Source organism: Globicephala melas, chromosome X, assembly GCF_963455315.2.
Source record: "Globicephala melas chromosome X, mGloMel1.2, whole genome shotgun sequence".
Lineage (NCBI taxonomy): Eukaryota > Metazoa > Chordata > Mammalia > Artiodactyla > Delphinidae > Globicephala > Globicephala melas.
Genome location: NC_083335.1, coordinates 34,843,360 through 34,860,497, shown reverse-complemented (window position 1 = coordinate 34,860,497; position 17,138 = coordinate 34,843,360). Strand labels below are relative to the sequence as shown.

The window sequence follows — 17,138 nt, the reverse complement described above, 5'->3', positions numbered from 1 at the left end:
TTTTCTTTTTTTGTAGTATCTTTGTCTGGTTTTGGTATCAGGGTGATGGTCGCCTCATAGAATGCATTTGGGAGTGTTCCTTCCTCTGCAATTTTTTGGAAGTGTTTGAGAAGGATGGCTGTTAGCTCTTCTCTAAACGTTTGATAGAATTCACCTGTGAAGCCATCTGGCCCTGGACTTTTGTTTGTTGGAAGATTTCTAATCACAGTTTCAATTTCATTACTTGTGATTGGTCTGTTCATATTTTCTATTTCTTCCTGGTTCAGTCTTGGAAGGTTATACGTTTCTAACAATTTGTCCATTTCTTCTAGGTTGCCCATTTTATTGGCATAGAGTTGCTTGTAGTAGTCTCTTAGGATGCTTTGTATTTCCGCCATGCCTGTTGTAACTTCTCCTTTTTCACTTCTAATTTTATTGATTTGAGTCTTCTCCCTCTTTTTCTTGATGAGTCTGGCTGTAGGTTTATCAATTTTGTTTATCTTCTTAAAGAACCAGCTTTTAGTTTTATTGATCTTTGCTATTGTTTTCTTTGTTTCTATTTATTTCTGCTCTGATCTTTATGATTTCTTTCCTTCTACTAACTTTGGGTTTTGTGTGTTCTTCCTGCTCTGGCTCCTTTAGGTGTAAGTTTAGATTGTTTATTTGATATTTTTCTTGTTTCTTGAAGTTGGACTGTATTGCTATGACTTCCCTCTTAGAACTGCTTTTGCTGCATCCCATAGGTTTTGGTTTGTCGTGTTTTCATTGTCATTTGTCTCTAGGTATTTCTTCATTTCCTCTTTGATTTCTTCATTGATCTCTTGGTTATTTAGTAACGTATTGTTTAGCCTCCATGTGTTTGTGTAGTTTACATTTTTTTTCCTATAATTTATGTCTAATCTCATAGTGTTGTGGTCGGAAAAGATTCTTGATATGATTTCAATTTTCTTAAGTTTACCGAGGCTTGATTTGTGACCCAAGATGTGATCTATCCTGGAGAATGTTCCATGCACACTTGAGAAGAAAGTGTAATCTGCTGTCTTCAGATGGAATGTCCTATAAATATCAAGTAAATATATGAGATATATTGTGTCATGTAATGGTTGTGTTTCCTTCTTAATTTTCTGTCTGGATGATCTGTCCATTGTTATAAGTGAGGTGTTAAAGTCCCCCATTATTATTGTGTTACTGTTGATTTCCTCTTTTATAGCTGCTGCCTTATGTTTTGAGGTGCTCCTATGTTGGGTGCATACATATTTATGATTGTTATATCTTCTTCTTGGATTGATCCCTTCATCATTATGTAGTGTCCTTCCTTGTCTCTTGTAACATTCTTTATTTTAACGTCTATTTTATCTGATATGAGTATTGCTATTCCAGCTTTCTTTTGATTTCCATTTGCATGGAATATCTTTTTCCATCCCCTCACTTTCAGTCTGTATGTGTCCCTAGGTCTGAAGTGGGTCTCTTGTAGACAGCATATATACGGGTCTTGTTTTTGTATCCGTTCAGCGAGTCTCTGTCTCTTGGTTGGAGCATTTAATCCATTCACATTTAAGGCAATTATCAATATGTAGTTCCTATTACCATTTTCTCAATTGTTTTTGGGTTCGTTTTTGTAGGGCCTTTTCTTCTCTTGTGTTTCCCACTTAGAGAAGTTCCTTTAGCATCTGTTATAGAGCTGGTTTGGTGGTGCTGAATTCTCTTAGGTTCTGCTTGTCTGTAAAGCTTTTGATTTCTCTGTCGAATTTGAATGAGATCCTTGCCGGGTAGGGTATTCTTCGTTGTAGGTTCTTCCCTTTCAACACTTTAAATATATCATGCTACTCCCTTCTGGCTTGTAGCGTTTCTGCTGAGAAATCAGCTGTTAACCTTATGGGAGTTCCCTTGTATGTTATTTGTCATTTTTCGCTGTTGCTTTTAATAATTTTTCTTTGTCTTTAATTTCTGTCAACTTGATTACTATGTGCCTTGGTGTGTTTCTTCTTGGGTTTATCCTGCCTGGGACTCTCTGCTCTTCCTGGACTTGGGTGGCTATTTCCTTCCCCGTGTTAGGGAATTTTCGGACTATAATCTCTTCAAATATTTTCTCGGGTCCTTTCTGTCTCTCTTCTCCTTCTGGAACCCGTATAATGCGAATGTTGTTGCGTTTAATGTTGTCCCAGAGGTCTCTTAGGCTGTCTTCATTTCTTTTCTTTCTTTTTTCTTTATTCTGTTCCGCAGCAGTGATTTCCACCATTCTGTCTTCCAGGTCAGTTATCTGTTCTTCTGCCTCAGTTATTCTGCTATTGATTCCTTCTAGTGTATTTTTCATTTTAGTTATTGTATTGTTCATCTCTGTTTGTTTTTTAATTCTTCTAGATCTTTGTTAAACATTTCTTGCATCTTCTCCATCTTTGCCTCCATTCTTTTTCCAAGGGCCTGGATCATCTTCACCGTCATTATTTCTGAATTATTTTTCTGGAAGGTTACCTATCTCCACTTCATTTAGTTGTTTTTCTGGGGTTTTATCTTGTTCCTTCATCTGGGACATTGTCATCTACCTTTTCATTTTGTCGGTCTTTCTGTGAATGTGGTTTTCGTTCCTCAGGCTGCAGGATTGTAGTTCTTCTTGCTTCTGCTGTCTGCCCTCTGGTGGATGAAGCTATCTACGAGGCTTCACACTGTTTGTTGAAGAGAATTTTTTTTCATTGAATGGTCTTGGTCCCCTTGTTGAAAATCAGTTGGGAGGGTTTATTTTTGGACTTCGAATTCTTTCCATTAGCCTATATGCCTATCCTTGTGCCAGCACCACTTTGTCTTTATTACTGTTGCTTTGTAGTAAGTTTTGAAATCTGGAAGTGTGGATCTTCCTACTTATTCTTCTTTTCAAGGTTTTTCTGGCTCTTTGGGGTACCTTGCAATTCCATATTAACTTTAGAATTATTAGCTTGCCAGTTTGTATAAAGACATCTGTTGGATTTTTTTTTAATTTTTATTTTTTTATTAATTTATTTATGTCTGCCTTGGGTCTTTGTTGCTGTGCGTGGGCTTTCTCTAGTTGTGGCAAGTGGGGGCTACTCTTCATTGTGGTGCGTGGGCTTCGCATTGCAGTGGCTTCTCTTGTTGCGGAGCATGGGCTCTAGGCGCGCAGGCTTAAGTAGCTGTGGCGCACGGGCTTAGTTGCTCCGCGGCATGTGGGATCTTCCCGGACCATGGCTTGAACCCGTGTCCCCTGCATTGGCAGGCAGACTCTTAATCACTGTGCCACCAGGGAAGTCCCCGTCAGTTGGATTTTGATAGAGATTGTGTTGAATCTATCATCCAGAATTTGTGAGTTGTATAACATGATCAGAGCTTTGTTTTAAGAAGAGGAACCTGGCAGTACTGTATGAACTAGAGTGAAGAAGGGAAGACACTGGAGGCCTTGAGATCAGATCGGAAACTGTTACAGTAGTTGAAGAAAATGAGAGCGAGTGAACTAGGAAAAGATAATGAGGGTGGATTTGAGATATACGAAAAGGTTAAATGTCAAGATGACAGGACTTGGAGACTGACTACACATGGGGCCTGAGAAAGAGGGGTGGCATCAAAGATAGCTCTGAGGCTTGAAGATAGGCTAATTGATTGGATAACTGCTGTTTTTTAAAACTTTGTATTTTATTTTTTTAATTAATTTTTTTAATTAAAGTGTAGTTGATTTGCAATGTTTTTTTAGTTTCAGTTGTACAACAAAGTGATTCACTTTTATATACGTATATATATATATATATTCAGGTTCTTTTCCATTATAGGTTATTACAAGATGTTGACTATAGTTCCCTGTGCTATACAGTAGGACCTTGTTGTTTATCTATTTTATATATAGTAGTTTGCAAAAACTTTGTATTTTAAAATGATTTTCAATTTATAGAAGAGTTGTAAAGATACTACAGAGAATTTCTATATACGCTTCCTTCAACTTCCCCTAGTGTTAACATCTTGTATAACCATGGTAGAATCCTGAAAACTGAGAAATTAGCATTGGTGCTTGAACTAAACTATGGACTTTATTCCGATTTCACCAGTTTTTCCACACACGTCCTTTGTCTGTTCCAGGATCCAGTCCAGGATCCCACATTGCGTTTGGTTGTTAGGTCTCCTCCGTCCACGACAGTTCCTTAGTCTCTGTCTTTTATTACCTTGTCAGTATTGAAGAGTACTGGTCAGTTACTTTGTAAAGTGTTCCTTATGTGGACTTAAGTTGATTTTTTTTTTCATGATTAGATTTGAGTAATTTTGGCAAAAATCCCACAGAAGTGATGTCCTCCCCTTCTTGGTGCATATCAGGGGGTACATGATGATATATGTTATTTCTGGTGATGTTAACCTTGGTCATTTGCCAGATTTTTCCACCGTAAAGTTACTATTTTACCTTTGTAATTAACAAGTACTTTCCATGCAAAAATGATCATCTTTCACTACTAATCAGCATCTATCAATGGTTCTTGCGTACAATTATTGCTGCAGTGTTTGCCTAATGTTAATTTTGCTTCCCTCATGCCTTCTGCCTTTATCAGTCGGAATTCTATTGTCGGAAGAGCTGTCCCTTCTCTCCCATTTTTTGAGGGAGCAGTTAAGCGAGGGAAGAGGTTAGGGAAAGAAGACGGCAAGTTCAGATTTAGGCATGGTAGGCATGAGATACCTGTATAACATACAGATGGAAATATCCAGAAAGCATTTGTTACCTGCATCAAACAACAGTTGAGTTTAAGATGTTGGAGGCAGGCACTATTATTATTTTCTGTTTTAGAATGTAGAAACTGAGGTTCAGGGTGAAAACCTGAGGCATCGTGGGCAAGGCAGCTGAGGGCCACATTGTCTAGAGCCTTAATTACCCGACAGATGACTTTGGAATTTGTTCAGTGACTCACCAGTGCCAATTAAAAATTCGCCAGGAGGGAACAATTGATAATCAGATCCTAGCTCTTGATAGCACTGTGTGCAGCCATAGGGAGCCGCTTAATATTCCAAATTAAATAAAATCTAAGTACCTAATGAGTTGTATAGGCCATTGGGAAAAAAGAGGTGTTATCTGGAGTTATTGGAGAAGGCTTTGTGCGGGAACTAGAACTTGCTATGGGCCTGGATGGAATTTGCAGTGAGTGGAGAACAGAAAGGGCATCCAAGAAGGGTGATGCTATCAATAGCTCATACTTATTTTATTCCTTACAATGTGCCAGGCACTGAACTAAGTGCTTCAAACTAAGTGCTTTAATCTTCACCTCTACCCTATGGGATAGTACTAATGTAATTCTCATCTGACAGACGAGGAAACTGAGTCTCGAGTGTTTAAGGATTCTCTCCTTGTAGGCAGCTGGACCAGGGAAGCCAAGTAATATATTAGCACATTACAGTACAAGCATGGAAATAGAACAAGTGTAGTTAGATGAATTGGAAGTTTAATCTAAGCTCTTGCTGATGTAGCGCACAGTAGGGATGGGTTTTCTTTTGAGATCAGAATAATTATAGCTACTATGTATTGAGTGCTAGCTATGTGCTAGACGTTGTGCCAAGTGCTTTGATTGCTTTATCTCGTTTGATCCTCTCCAAAACCTCGTGAGACATAGGTGCTATTTTTATCCCTATTTTAGAGTTGAAAATTCCTCCAGTCTCTTGTCCAAGGTTACAGTGCTGGTGAGTGGCAGAGCCAGCATGTGGACCCGAGTCTGTCTTAACTCTAAAGCCCATAATCTTAACCACTTAGCAATGCTCCCTATCCTGCTTGCATTCTCTTAATAGGGATGAATTTGGCAGTGGGACCAGAAAACTCGATGTTTTTAAGCTAAGGTTCTCTGGTCCCTGGATAGTGCTTGGATGTGGACACTACCAAGTATATATGCCTTTGTGACTCTCCTTTTTCTATACCTCAGTCGTTGGCCAACCCCGTTCTTTCTTTGGGTGTAATTCAAACAGGTTACAATGTGGTCTTTCAAGTCTGGGAACATTCTGGCTTTAAAATGAATTTGCAGTCTTTTAAATCTATCGTATGTTGATTTTTGAAGCCTGAGAGTTTGTTAGCAGGTACTCCAATTTCCCTTTTGTCTAAATTCTTGAGAGAAGGCTCTTTCTCAGCTCCTTATACTGACAAAAATGGTAATTTCTCAGAAAGAGGTAAACAGAAGGAATTAATGGGAGGATCGAGGAAATGATGCTTTCTTTTGTTATTTGAAGTGTAAAAAAAGAGGTAGCTAAAAGAAGAAAGATGAGAAGGCCATTCTCATGGAAGAGTGAGTAGGATTAGCAGTGTGATGCAATTTCTTGATTTGGAGATTTAAAATTTTAAAATATTATGAAAACAATCGGGGGCTCTTTTTTTAATCCCAGGGTTGTAAAAGACTCAAAGCATGGCGTCAAAGATAGAAGCCATCGAGGAAATAACAAGTATATCTGATTACATAAAGATATAAAAACTTCCATACGAAACTACCCTAACCAGAGCTACAACAATGGCAACATGGGAAAAATATTTGCAGTAAATGTCAAATAGTCTGTATTCAATGTCATTAAAATGTAAATAGCTCTTATAACCCAATAAGAAAAAGGAACATACTAGTTGAAAAATAGGCAAGGCCACAGATGGTCACATCCCCAAAGAAGAAATATGGCTGGCCAAAAAAACATGTTAGAAAATAGTTTAATATTTCTGGTAATCTGAGACATGCAAATTAAAGCAACAAAGAGTGTGTGTATGTGTGTGTGTGTGTTGTAGTGGAGGAAAATTAATTTTCCTTCTACCCTTCTAAATTCTTGTCTGAGATCCCCTTGTAATAAAAGACAGAATAACAAGAGGAAAACAAACAGACATTTAATAACTTGTATACCTCCTGTGTTCATGGGAGAGACCCAGGAAAACTGAATAACTCTGTCAAAGGGCCCAAGCCACCACCTCAAATATCATCTGCAGCTAAAGACAAAAGGGTGGAGGGAGCCAGTTCCTGAAGGTGACCAGGAAAAGCACAGTAAACAAGGGTAAGGTTGTTATGCAGATTTAAGTTGCTGCCTTTTCTATTGATAAGGGTTTCTAGAGATTCAGAGTCATCCTTCCCTTATACAGAGAGACACCCTTACAAATGGAGTTTTCCTTTATAAATGTAAATGTCTCTTACAGAAAGAGTCTTATATACTTGATTTTCAGGGCTTCTCCTGTATCTGCTTTTTTTTTTTTTTTTTTTTTTAAACCAGCTCAAAATAGTCTTATGCCAAAGAGACATATTCGGGGGTGGCAAATTCTGCTCCCCTTCAGTGTTTTGCCTTTTAAAAAGTGATAATGACCTATTTGGCCAGGCTGTAGCAGAAACATATTCTCATATGTTGCTGGCGGGAGTATAAATTCAAAGACATTTTCTGGAAGGCAGTTTAGAATTATCTGTTAAAAGCCTTAAAATGTATATTCCCTTTGAAGACCTAGAAATTCTTATTCTACAAATGGAGGCTAAATAGAGAAGGATCTGAAAATTTAGACGTAACTTACGTGTGCGACAGGAGGAGATTGGTTGAGTAAATTGTTGCATATCCATATAATTGAATAAAATGAAGCTATTAGAAAATGAGATTGTAGAAGCATGTTTATGACATGGAGTATGTTCAGGATACAGTTTGGGGCAATGCATGAGGCCATGCTAAGGAACTTGAGCTTTTCCTGTAGTCACTGGCCAGCCATTAAGGGATTTTAAAGGGTGGCTCAGAGCTGCATTTTAGATAGATCCCTCTTGCAGCAATGTGTCTGGAGGCAAGAGGCCAGTGAACATTATTTCAGTGGCCCAGGGAGAGAGAAGATGAGGACCCAAGAGTATAAACATTGGTGAACAGAGCCTAGGACAGACTTTGGGCAGCCCAAGGAATGGATCTTTGCTATGGTGGGTAATGTTTGTAAGCACTCCTGTTTAGGAACCCCCAAATGGTCGGGTGCTCTCATAGGCGGTGGGGCCAGGAGAATTGGAGCTGCAAGGGCTGGGCCTCGGAAGGTTGTGTTGCAGGCCAAACACAACTCTCCTGTCCCTCTCTCACTCTCTTTCCCTTTCATTTCGTTTTCCCATCCCTCTTCACTGCTTAACCTGGCTAGCCCTTCAATTAGGATGGTCTTGGTGACTGGCTGTCCTTCCCAAATACATCTCTCATAGTGTTACCGCTTCCTCCTGTGAACAAAAATTATCTTCTTTCCGCGTTATGACCATGGGGGTTTACTGAATCTAATGTTTGGGTAGAGCAGAATTTGACAGGGAGTTGGATATTGATGCCAGTGAACTTGGGGCTGATGTGACTGTGGAACAGAGACAGGAACAGGAGTGGGTCGAGTGATGCTGAGAGCTCGGGTAGGGAAGGTGGGAACCTGGTACCAGAGTGGTTCAGAGGTAGAGGATGAACTGGAACAGCTGCTGGTGCCTAGATTAGGTGCTTAGGGAAAAGCTGAATTTTCGAGTTTGTGGGCAAGATGCTAGAGAGCCAGTCTCTCTCCTGGGGAAGCTGCGAGAGCGTGGTTTTTGAATGGAACCTGAAGGGTTTTCCAGGAAAACCCAGCCAAACAAGAGTCCAGTTCTGTAAGGATTCAGGAACTGCCAGCACCCAGCAGATCTGCGAATGAAGCAGGTTGGAGCTAAGATGAGCCTGTCCTTAGAGACTGCTGGACTGTGAAATCCATCTGCGTAAATATAATTTGCTGCCCAGGCAGGTTTGTGTTTTGAGATGTCTCGCCTTGTGAGCAGTAGATTTTTGTGTGGTGGTACAGGTGTGGGGCTCCTGCGGTGGCACCATGTGTTCTGTTGGGGGGTCTAGGGGCAGGGCTAGAGTCTAAAGAAGAGAAGCCCCCGTGAGGCTGGGACCATGTCAGGTGTGAGGTGGAAAGTGTGTTGATCTGGGAGTTACGGGACCTGGGTTCTTGCCAGAAACCTTGTCAGAACCTTCCCCCTGGGTTTCTCCATCTGTAAAATGGGATTTCATAGCAAGGCCCTGCTTACCCCCCAGGCGATGGGTAAGTGGAAGTGCTTTGTAGCATCTCTCTGTGTGCTCCCTGCCCACGCCCTTTTCTTCAGGTGCCCAGCTGGGCGGATGGCAGCATGAACACAGAGTGCCGAGTCGGTGCTGGGATGTGCTCAGATGCCTTCTCATCTTCCTGCCGTCCTTGTTTGTACTTCCAAGTGTCCTCTCTTCCCACCCTGTTTGCAGCTTAAGGGATAGTTTAGCTTTCCGTCTGCTAGGCTGAAACAAACGCCGGCAAAATTTGGAGGCAGTTGGCAGCCAATCAAAGAAGAGAGCAGGGATATTCGGGCCAAGGCTGGGGGCCTCTGGGCCTCTGAATTAACATGTTATCTTCACTCCTCTCCTTTGGTTAATGGTGATTATGGATGTGGCTCCAGCATGACAAAGCAGAGAGGTTTAGTGTCATAAATCTATGAAGTTGCCAGGGGAGACTGTGAGTTTACTGGAAAAAGATACGATGGAGTTGGGATCCTTTTTCATATAAACTAAAAAAAATTTTGTTTATTTTTGGCTGTGTTGGGTCTTCGTTGCTGAGTGCGGGCTTTCTCTAGTTGTGGCGAGCTGGGGCTACTCTTTGTTGCGGTGTGCGGGCTTCTCATTGTGGTGGCTTCTCATTGCAGAGCACAGGCTCTAGGCGTGCGGGCTTCAGTGGTTGTGGCACACGGGCTCAGTAGTTGTGGTGCACGGGCTTAGTTGCTCTGCAGCATGTGGGATCTTCCCGGACCAGGGCTCGAACCCATGTCCCTTGCATTGGCAGGCAGATTCTTAACCACTGTGGCAGGCGGATGCTTAACCACTGCACCACCAGGGAAGTCCCTGGGGTCATTTTTCAAATCTCCTTTTTTGATGTGTCTACATGTATCTGCTTTAAAGGTTGCTTGAAAAAGATACCCTCTATCCTGGTGTTGGGAATAGACAGGCAAGACGAGGAAGGCCAACGTGCTGGTTGGAAATGACATGGCCACAGGAAAGTAACTGTCGGAAACTCAGTTACAGTCAAGACTAGCAGAGCTACCTGAAGAGAAATCAGATGCATGAGTGAGTTGGGACCGGAGGCTTGCTTTCTTCAGTAGGTTTCTGGGCCTCTGGCATAGGGCTGTCGTGGATCAGAACCAGCCAAATGGAGCAGTTACAGGGAAATTGGCCCCCAAGAATCTGCTTATCTCCTCTTGGCTGTGGGTATAGAAAAGTAAGAGTGAACAGTGGGGCCCAGTGTCGCATTTTTGCTTCTCTGTTTTCGCATGTTGGAAGTATCTAGGGTATTCCAGAAGCTCAGGAGGGCTGCTGGCATGGCTCTTAGGTGACTCCAGAAGTATTCTTTCCAAGGTGGTTAGGGGCCCCTGTCTGCTTCCTATATACTGTAGCTTCTGAATGTAGCCTTTGATGGGCCTGATGCTGGGTAACTCTGTACAGCCTCCAACTTGGTCCCTTGCCTACAGTGAGTAACTTTACTGCTGGGACAGTGGTAAAGAATACCGGCTTTGTTTCTTTCTTGGACTGCTCCTGACAGGTGGGGTTGAGGAGTGGGGTTAAGTTCATGTCTGGATGATTGAAATTCCAAGTTGACAATCCTTGTCCCAAACCATTAAGGTCAGATGTATTTCATAAGTCTGAATTATTTGGATTTTAGAAAGGCAATACAGTGAACGTGGTTTTTTTTTTTTTTTTTGGCTGCGTCGGGTCTTCGTTGCTGCATGTGGGCTTTTCTCTAGTTGTGGCGAGCGGGGGCTACTCTTCGTTGAGGTGCGCGGGCTTCTCATTGTGGTGGCTTCTCTTGTTGAGGAGCTCGGGCTCTAGGTGCGCGGGCTTCAGTAGTTGTGGCACGCAGGCTCTGTACTTGTGGCTCGTGAGCTGTACAGCTCAGGCTCAGTAGTTGTGGCACATGGGCTTAGTTGCTTCACGGCATGTGGGATCTTCCTGGACCAGGGCTTGAACCTGCGTCCCCTGCACAGGCAGACAGATTCTCAACCACTGTGCCACCAGGGAAGCCCCAGTGAACGTGTTTTACAGACACTCCCAGTGGGGTCTGGGACAGCACCCCGTATTCAAAATACATTCTTTTTGTGGAAGATGTGTGTATACTCACCATAAATGGAATAAAGAAAGTCTGTAAGTAGCCCCAGCTCAGTTCAAGTCATATCTGCTACCAAATTAGTTTTGAAAAAAAACCAAACAAACCAAAAACAGACTTTTGGTTTTTAGAGCTTTTTGGATTTGGCGATTGCAGTTAAAGAATTGTGGACCTGCAATTGTCATTGGTCTTGCACTTTTAATCAAATTGATCCACAGGGGAAAGGCATGTTCTCGATGGATATTTTCTTGGCGGGGTTCTCTGATGAAGTATTGTGTGGGTAATGGACTCCTGGCCGTGTTCCTTTCAAGACCCTTTTTCTTTTCCATCCTTTCTCTTCTTCGTGGCAGGGATTCAAGCAGGTGTCTCTACTTATAGTGATTTTCCTTATAGTACCCTTTCCTCTTAAGTGTAGATTCGGAGAGAACTGAAGGACGGAATATAAAGAATATACTCGTGACAAAGCCAAACTAGCCCATAATGCAGATAATGTCTGCTCATAAATGCTCACCACAAGAGAGGGACACATATCAATGATTTTGTATATCCTCACCATTAAGTCACTGTAGGTAAGGTAACTCCATAAACATGAGTTTCATTCTTTTGTCAATCCTTCTCCTGCTGAATGTCTTTTTTTTTTTTTTTTTTTTCCTGAATGTCTTTGATCAAACCTTCAGCACATCTGGCTGCCTGGAGTGTTTGAATCTCCTGGGGCATTTGTTAAAATGCGCAGATTCCCGGAACCCCAAACTTCTGGCATCAGCATTCCCAATGGGGGGAGCCCAGGAATTTGCTCATTTTATAAGTGCTCTGCAGGGCTTTCCTTGTCCCTCTTGAGAACCAGTGCTTCGGTGCAGTCAGACTGCCACGGCTGTAGGTTTTTGAAGGCTGTAACCCAGGCCTAGTTCAAACCAAGTAGCATGGAACTGATGGTCTCTTAGGAGGACCAGGTTCTTTTTGTTTGGTTTGAGCAGGGAGACTAGAAGAGGACCCACTTCGTCATGCTTCGAAACAAACCAATCAAATGTGAGGGAGGAAAATAATAATAATAGAAGAAAAACAATGGAAGTTTAAAAACATGTATACCTCCTGTATACATGAGGGAGACTCAGGAAAACTGACTAACTCCCTGAAATGGCCCAATCCACCACCTTAAATACCACCTTCAGCCAAAGTTAAAAGAAAGATGTTGAGTGTTGGTTGGTGGGTAGGGGTGGAGGAGACCAGTTCCTGGAGGTGACCAGGAAAAGCACAGTGAACAAGGGTAAGGTGGTTAGGCAGATTTAGGTCCTTGCTTCTCCATTGTTGAGAGTTTCTAGAGATTTCGAGTCTTCCTTCTTTTCCTAGAGGGAGACACCTTAACAAATGGAGATTTTCCTTATAAGTGTAGATGTCTCTTACAGAAGGGTAACTTCTACACAGTTTTCAGAGCTTTTCCTATGTCTGTTGTTTCTTAAAAACAACCAGCCTAAAGTAATCCTTATGCCAAAGAAACAAACTTTGGGGTAGCAAATTCTGCTCCCCTTCAAAATCAAAGGGAGGTTAAGGGCCTGAGGGGTGGCAATATTGATAGGATTGCCAGATGAAATACAGGCTGTCCAGTTAAATTTGAATTTCAGATAAACAATGAATAATGTTTTAGTATATGTACGTTCCATACACTATTCAGGATATACTTACACTAAAACATTGTTCATTGTTTATTTGAAATTCAAATTTAACTTGGCATCCTGTATTTTTCTTTCTAAATCTGGGAAAGCTAGGTATTGATTAACCCACCTTCCCCCATGGGAGGCAAACCAGATGGCATTTGTGTATTTGTCCTATCTCAGAATGCATTTTTACTTGTCCTAGGTTAAAAGCTTGTCATACTGGCTACTCGTGTCATGCTGAACTTGAAGAATTGAAAAATTGAGTCTTCTAGAGGTTAAGAGGAAGTGTTTTAGAGGCTGAAATGGCTTAAGAAAAGCTCTCCCCATCTCCTACCCCTCCACCAATTACTCCTTCCGCTCTTCATCCATCTCTTTCCCTCTCTCCCCGACCTACCCCTTCCCCATCACACACACACAGCCGGAACAGACAGGCACACACAGATGCATGTGCAAACACAGACATGTTTGGAAAACCACCTGCTTGTCTTTTAAAGACTTTTATGTTACATTTTCTGTGTAAGAGTTTGGTTATTAATTATTATTATTAAAATAACACTGTCTCACTGTGTCCAGCATTTCTCTTGATAACCATACTTAATTTTTTTTCCATTGCAGATCTTTCTCCTGGCCTGCCCTCCATGTCCGGGAGCTGTCGTCGTCTTCAAGTAAGGGGAGATTGTTTTTCTGTTGCCATTGCTGAACTGCCTTGTCTGTTTGATAACAAAGGATGATGAACACATTGCTTGTGACCACCTTGAACCTGCAGTGCTTTGTGTCTGGGCTTCCCAAGGGACAAAAGTCTTCAAGGGTCCAATGAAACAGGCAAATGTTGTATGTGGAGATTTGGCCTTTGTACTTTTGTCAGGCCCTGACAGATCCTTTTTCGCGATTCTTTGTGGTGGTGTTTTATGGCCAAGACATTCCCCCTTGGAAGTTTGCCGTCCTCGTAAAGTTTCTCTTGAGTGTGCTCAAGTTTCTCTTGAGACAGCTTCCCTCCTTTAGCGAATCTTTGTACTGTGGTCCTGCTGTTCCACTGAGGATACTTTGAAGGACTTTGTTTTGTGTTTTTATGGGGGGTTTTTTTGTTGTTAAAGTGCAAATTAAATTGAGGAGAGAAAAATACCACCTTATTACAGGTCCTGACTTTCTTTAAAATAGAAAAGCATCAGATCCATTCAAGTGTATTGCAGGCAAATCATGTTTGTCTGAAGGCAAGTTTGCTTAAATGAAATTCTCAAGAGTCCCGGAAGCCTCATTTTAACCACGAGTTGTGACCATCTCATTTATCAAACCTTTTATTAGAGTTGCTAATGAGAAGCTAAATCGACCCAATTAATTTTGTCTCTTTCCCCCTTCTCTGGCCCCCATTTTGGAGCTGTTTCTGAGCAGGGAAATGGCTGCAAGCCAGAGACAGAGGGCAAAAAGTAAAGAGCCCAGCCAATCCTTAGATAATTGAGAGTGGTGTAAATGGCTTTCTGATTTAGTTAAGTCTTTTAAGTGTTAGGTAGGGGAAAACATACCCTATTCGCTGCTTCAGATAGCTCCTTGGAATAGCCACTTAGTCTCTTGCCTAAGGTGAATAACTTTCTGCTGGTTGAGGGGTAATGGATCCTGATTTCATAAGCTCTTACTTGGACAGCTTCTAAGCGGAAGGTGTATTTAACCCTGTTTTCCCCCCTTGATTTCCCAAAATGGGCTCAATTTTTCAGTGGCATGTTTTAAAAGTCACATTTATTGGTTTTATTTCATTATTATGAGAGTAACAGTTCTCATTATAGAAAATGCAGAAACATAAAGAAGAAAATAAACACCACCCCTAATCCCACCAAGAGATTATTTTGGTTATTGCCTTCCTTTTTTGGTTTTTTTAAAGTTTAACAAGCAGAGACCACATTTAGTTTTTTTTATTGTATCTTTTCTAAATTGAATTCAATTTATGTGTGTTTGTACATATAAAATACATAAATATAACTGCTGGATTTATTTTTTTATAGTGGTCCTTTTTACCCTGTCCTTTTCCTTATTTGGTTTGTCCCTTGCCTCTACCTTTCCACATCATCCCTGTATATTACCAAACCAGTATGTATCCTTCCATATTTTTCTCCATGCTCACAGGTATACACACGCATACACACACACACACACACACACACACACACACGGGTTTTGGAATGTTTTGCTGTTTTTGTTAATTGTTTTATAAAAATAGAATTCTGTATATACTTTAACACATCCTACTTTTTTCATCTCATGAAAATCTATCAAAGCCTCTTGGTATGGCTCTTATTCTTTTAAAAGACTGGAAAATATTTCATGGATGCACAATTTATTTAGCTATTCCCCTACTAATGAACATTTACATTCTTTCCAGATTTCGGCCACTACAGTCGATGCTTGAATTAAACATCATTGTGCTTATGCCCTTATATACTGGTGCTTTCAATTTATACACACAGACACAAATGTTTATATATAAATAAATATTTGTTTCCAGATTGATTTACAAAAACAGGCTGTTATAATTCACTTTTCCCTTTTATATGTAGCATATGAGATTATTGTTTGTTTCACATCCCTACTAGCATAAGGTTTTATGGTTCTTTTATAATTCTGACAACTTAATGGATGTATTTCCTTGGCTACTAATGCATTTTGGTTTTGTCTCTCTCTCTCTCTCTCTCTCTTTTGGTCCAATTGGATTTTCTCTTTGAGTTATCTGTTCATATTATCTGCCCATTTCCTAGGGGTTATTTATATTTTTCTTAACCTGTAAGCCCTCTTTGTGTATTTTGGATATTGGCCCTTGGTCTACCATCTTTATTATAGATATCTTCCCCAAATCTGTATATATTGACTTTACTGATGGTATATTTTTCCACATAATCTTTTTCATATCCAAATATGATTATTTTCTTATAGCTTCTGGGTTCCCAGTCTTTGTTAAGACTGTTTTCTCAAAGATGGATAACCAGTGACAGTAGCATAATATGTTAAGTAATCCTTACTCTCCCCTGTGAACTGAACTGTTATCTTTGTCATCACACTTTTTATATACGAGGAGCCATTTATGGAGTCTCTGTTCTGTTTCATCTGTGTGTCTATTTGTGTACCTAAATCATGTTGATTGGATTACATTAGATTCAATAATATTTTTCTTGGCTATTCTTCGGTATTTTTTCTTTTCTGCACATGTTAATATCACTTATTCAGCCCTCCCAACCCCACCCTATTGGGATTCTAATTAGAATTGCATTAAATTTATATTTCGGTTTTGTAAGAATTGATTTTTTAAAACCTATAGCTCTTTTTGTCTAAGAAATGGCATTTCTTTCCATCTGCTCAGATCTTGTTTTATGCCTTTCTTGATACATTTATTCTTAAAGATTTAAGGACTTTTTTGTTTGTTATGAGTGGAATACTATCCTCCTTTCCGTTCCTAAGTGCCTCTTGCTAGAATAGAAAAAGTTTATTAATTTTAAAAATAGTTTTTATATCTAGCTATCTTACCTAATTGTTTTGTTAGTTCTGGTAACTTTTATTTTAGTTTTATCTTTTCTTTCCAATGGTTATATCATTTATTTCATTTTCTTCTGTTTTTGCTAGAAACTCAAAGACAGCGTTAAATAAAAATGATGCTGGTGGGCCACTCTGTCTATAACTAATTTCAAATAGAAATGGTGTTCCTCCATATTTGCTGTTGGTATTTGTCAAATAGTCTATTATATTTAAATAGTCTCCACATTTACTTGGAGATATTTTAAACGGAAATGGTTCTGTATTTTATCAAATGCTTTTGATAAACTAGGGTTTATTTGGGTGGCTTGTTATACTATCCCATCGATGTCTCTGCTGAGTTTGCCACCAATTTCAGACTCTTGTATTTGTAACAGCCAGCAGGCCAGATTTCTCTTCACCATTCTTCCCAGACTGTTCCTTTACTCACACTTTTTTCATAGCTAGTCCGAACCATTTTTTCCTTCCAAATGAACTTAAAATGTTTTTGTCAGACTCTTCCTCCAAATACTGTTATTTTGATTGGAATTACTTTAAACCTAAAATTTCATTAATGTCATTACCATAGTGAGTCTCTCTATCCGGGAAAAGACATATGGTAGATTTCTTAATTTATTCTAGGGTGTGTGTGTGGATGGTGTATCCCGCAGATTTCTCATCAACGTCATTCCTGGACAGTTTGTAGTTTATGGTATCATTTATTTATTATATTTTCAAACTAATTATTACTGGTACATAGGAAAGATTTTGATTTTTTTATATGTTTATTTTATATTTGGCCACCATGCTTAACTCTTTTAGTAGTTTTTCAGTTGCTTCACTTGGATTATTTTGGAAATTAATAGTATCAACTTCCATAGGATAACTTTATCTCCCTTCAAAGAGCAACTTTTTTCAAGTTTGATTGTATTAACTAGAACTTCCAG

General features: G+C 40.1%; 1 protein-coding gene across 1 annotated transcript in view; it reads left to right on the top strand.

The window, feature by feature from the left end:
* The window catches only part of TMEM164 (transmembrane protein 164), a 161,823-nt gene that overhangs the window by 62,864 nt on the left and 81,821 nt on the right, over positions 1-17,138 (top strand). The window contains exon 3 of the mRNA XM_030835750.2: positions 13,315-13,364. Within this exon, the coding sequence (XP_030691610.1) occupies positions 13,315-13,364 (50 nt within the window). The remainder of the gene's footprint in view (positions 1-13,314; positions 13,365-17,138) is intronic.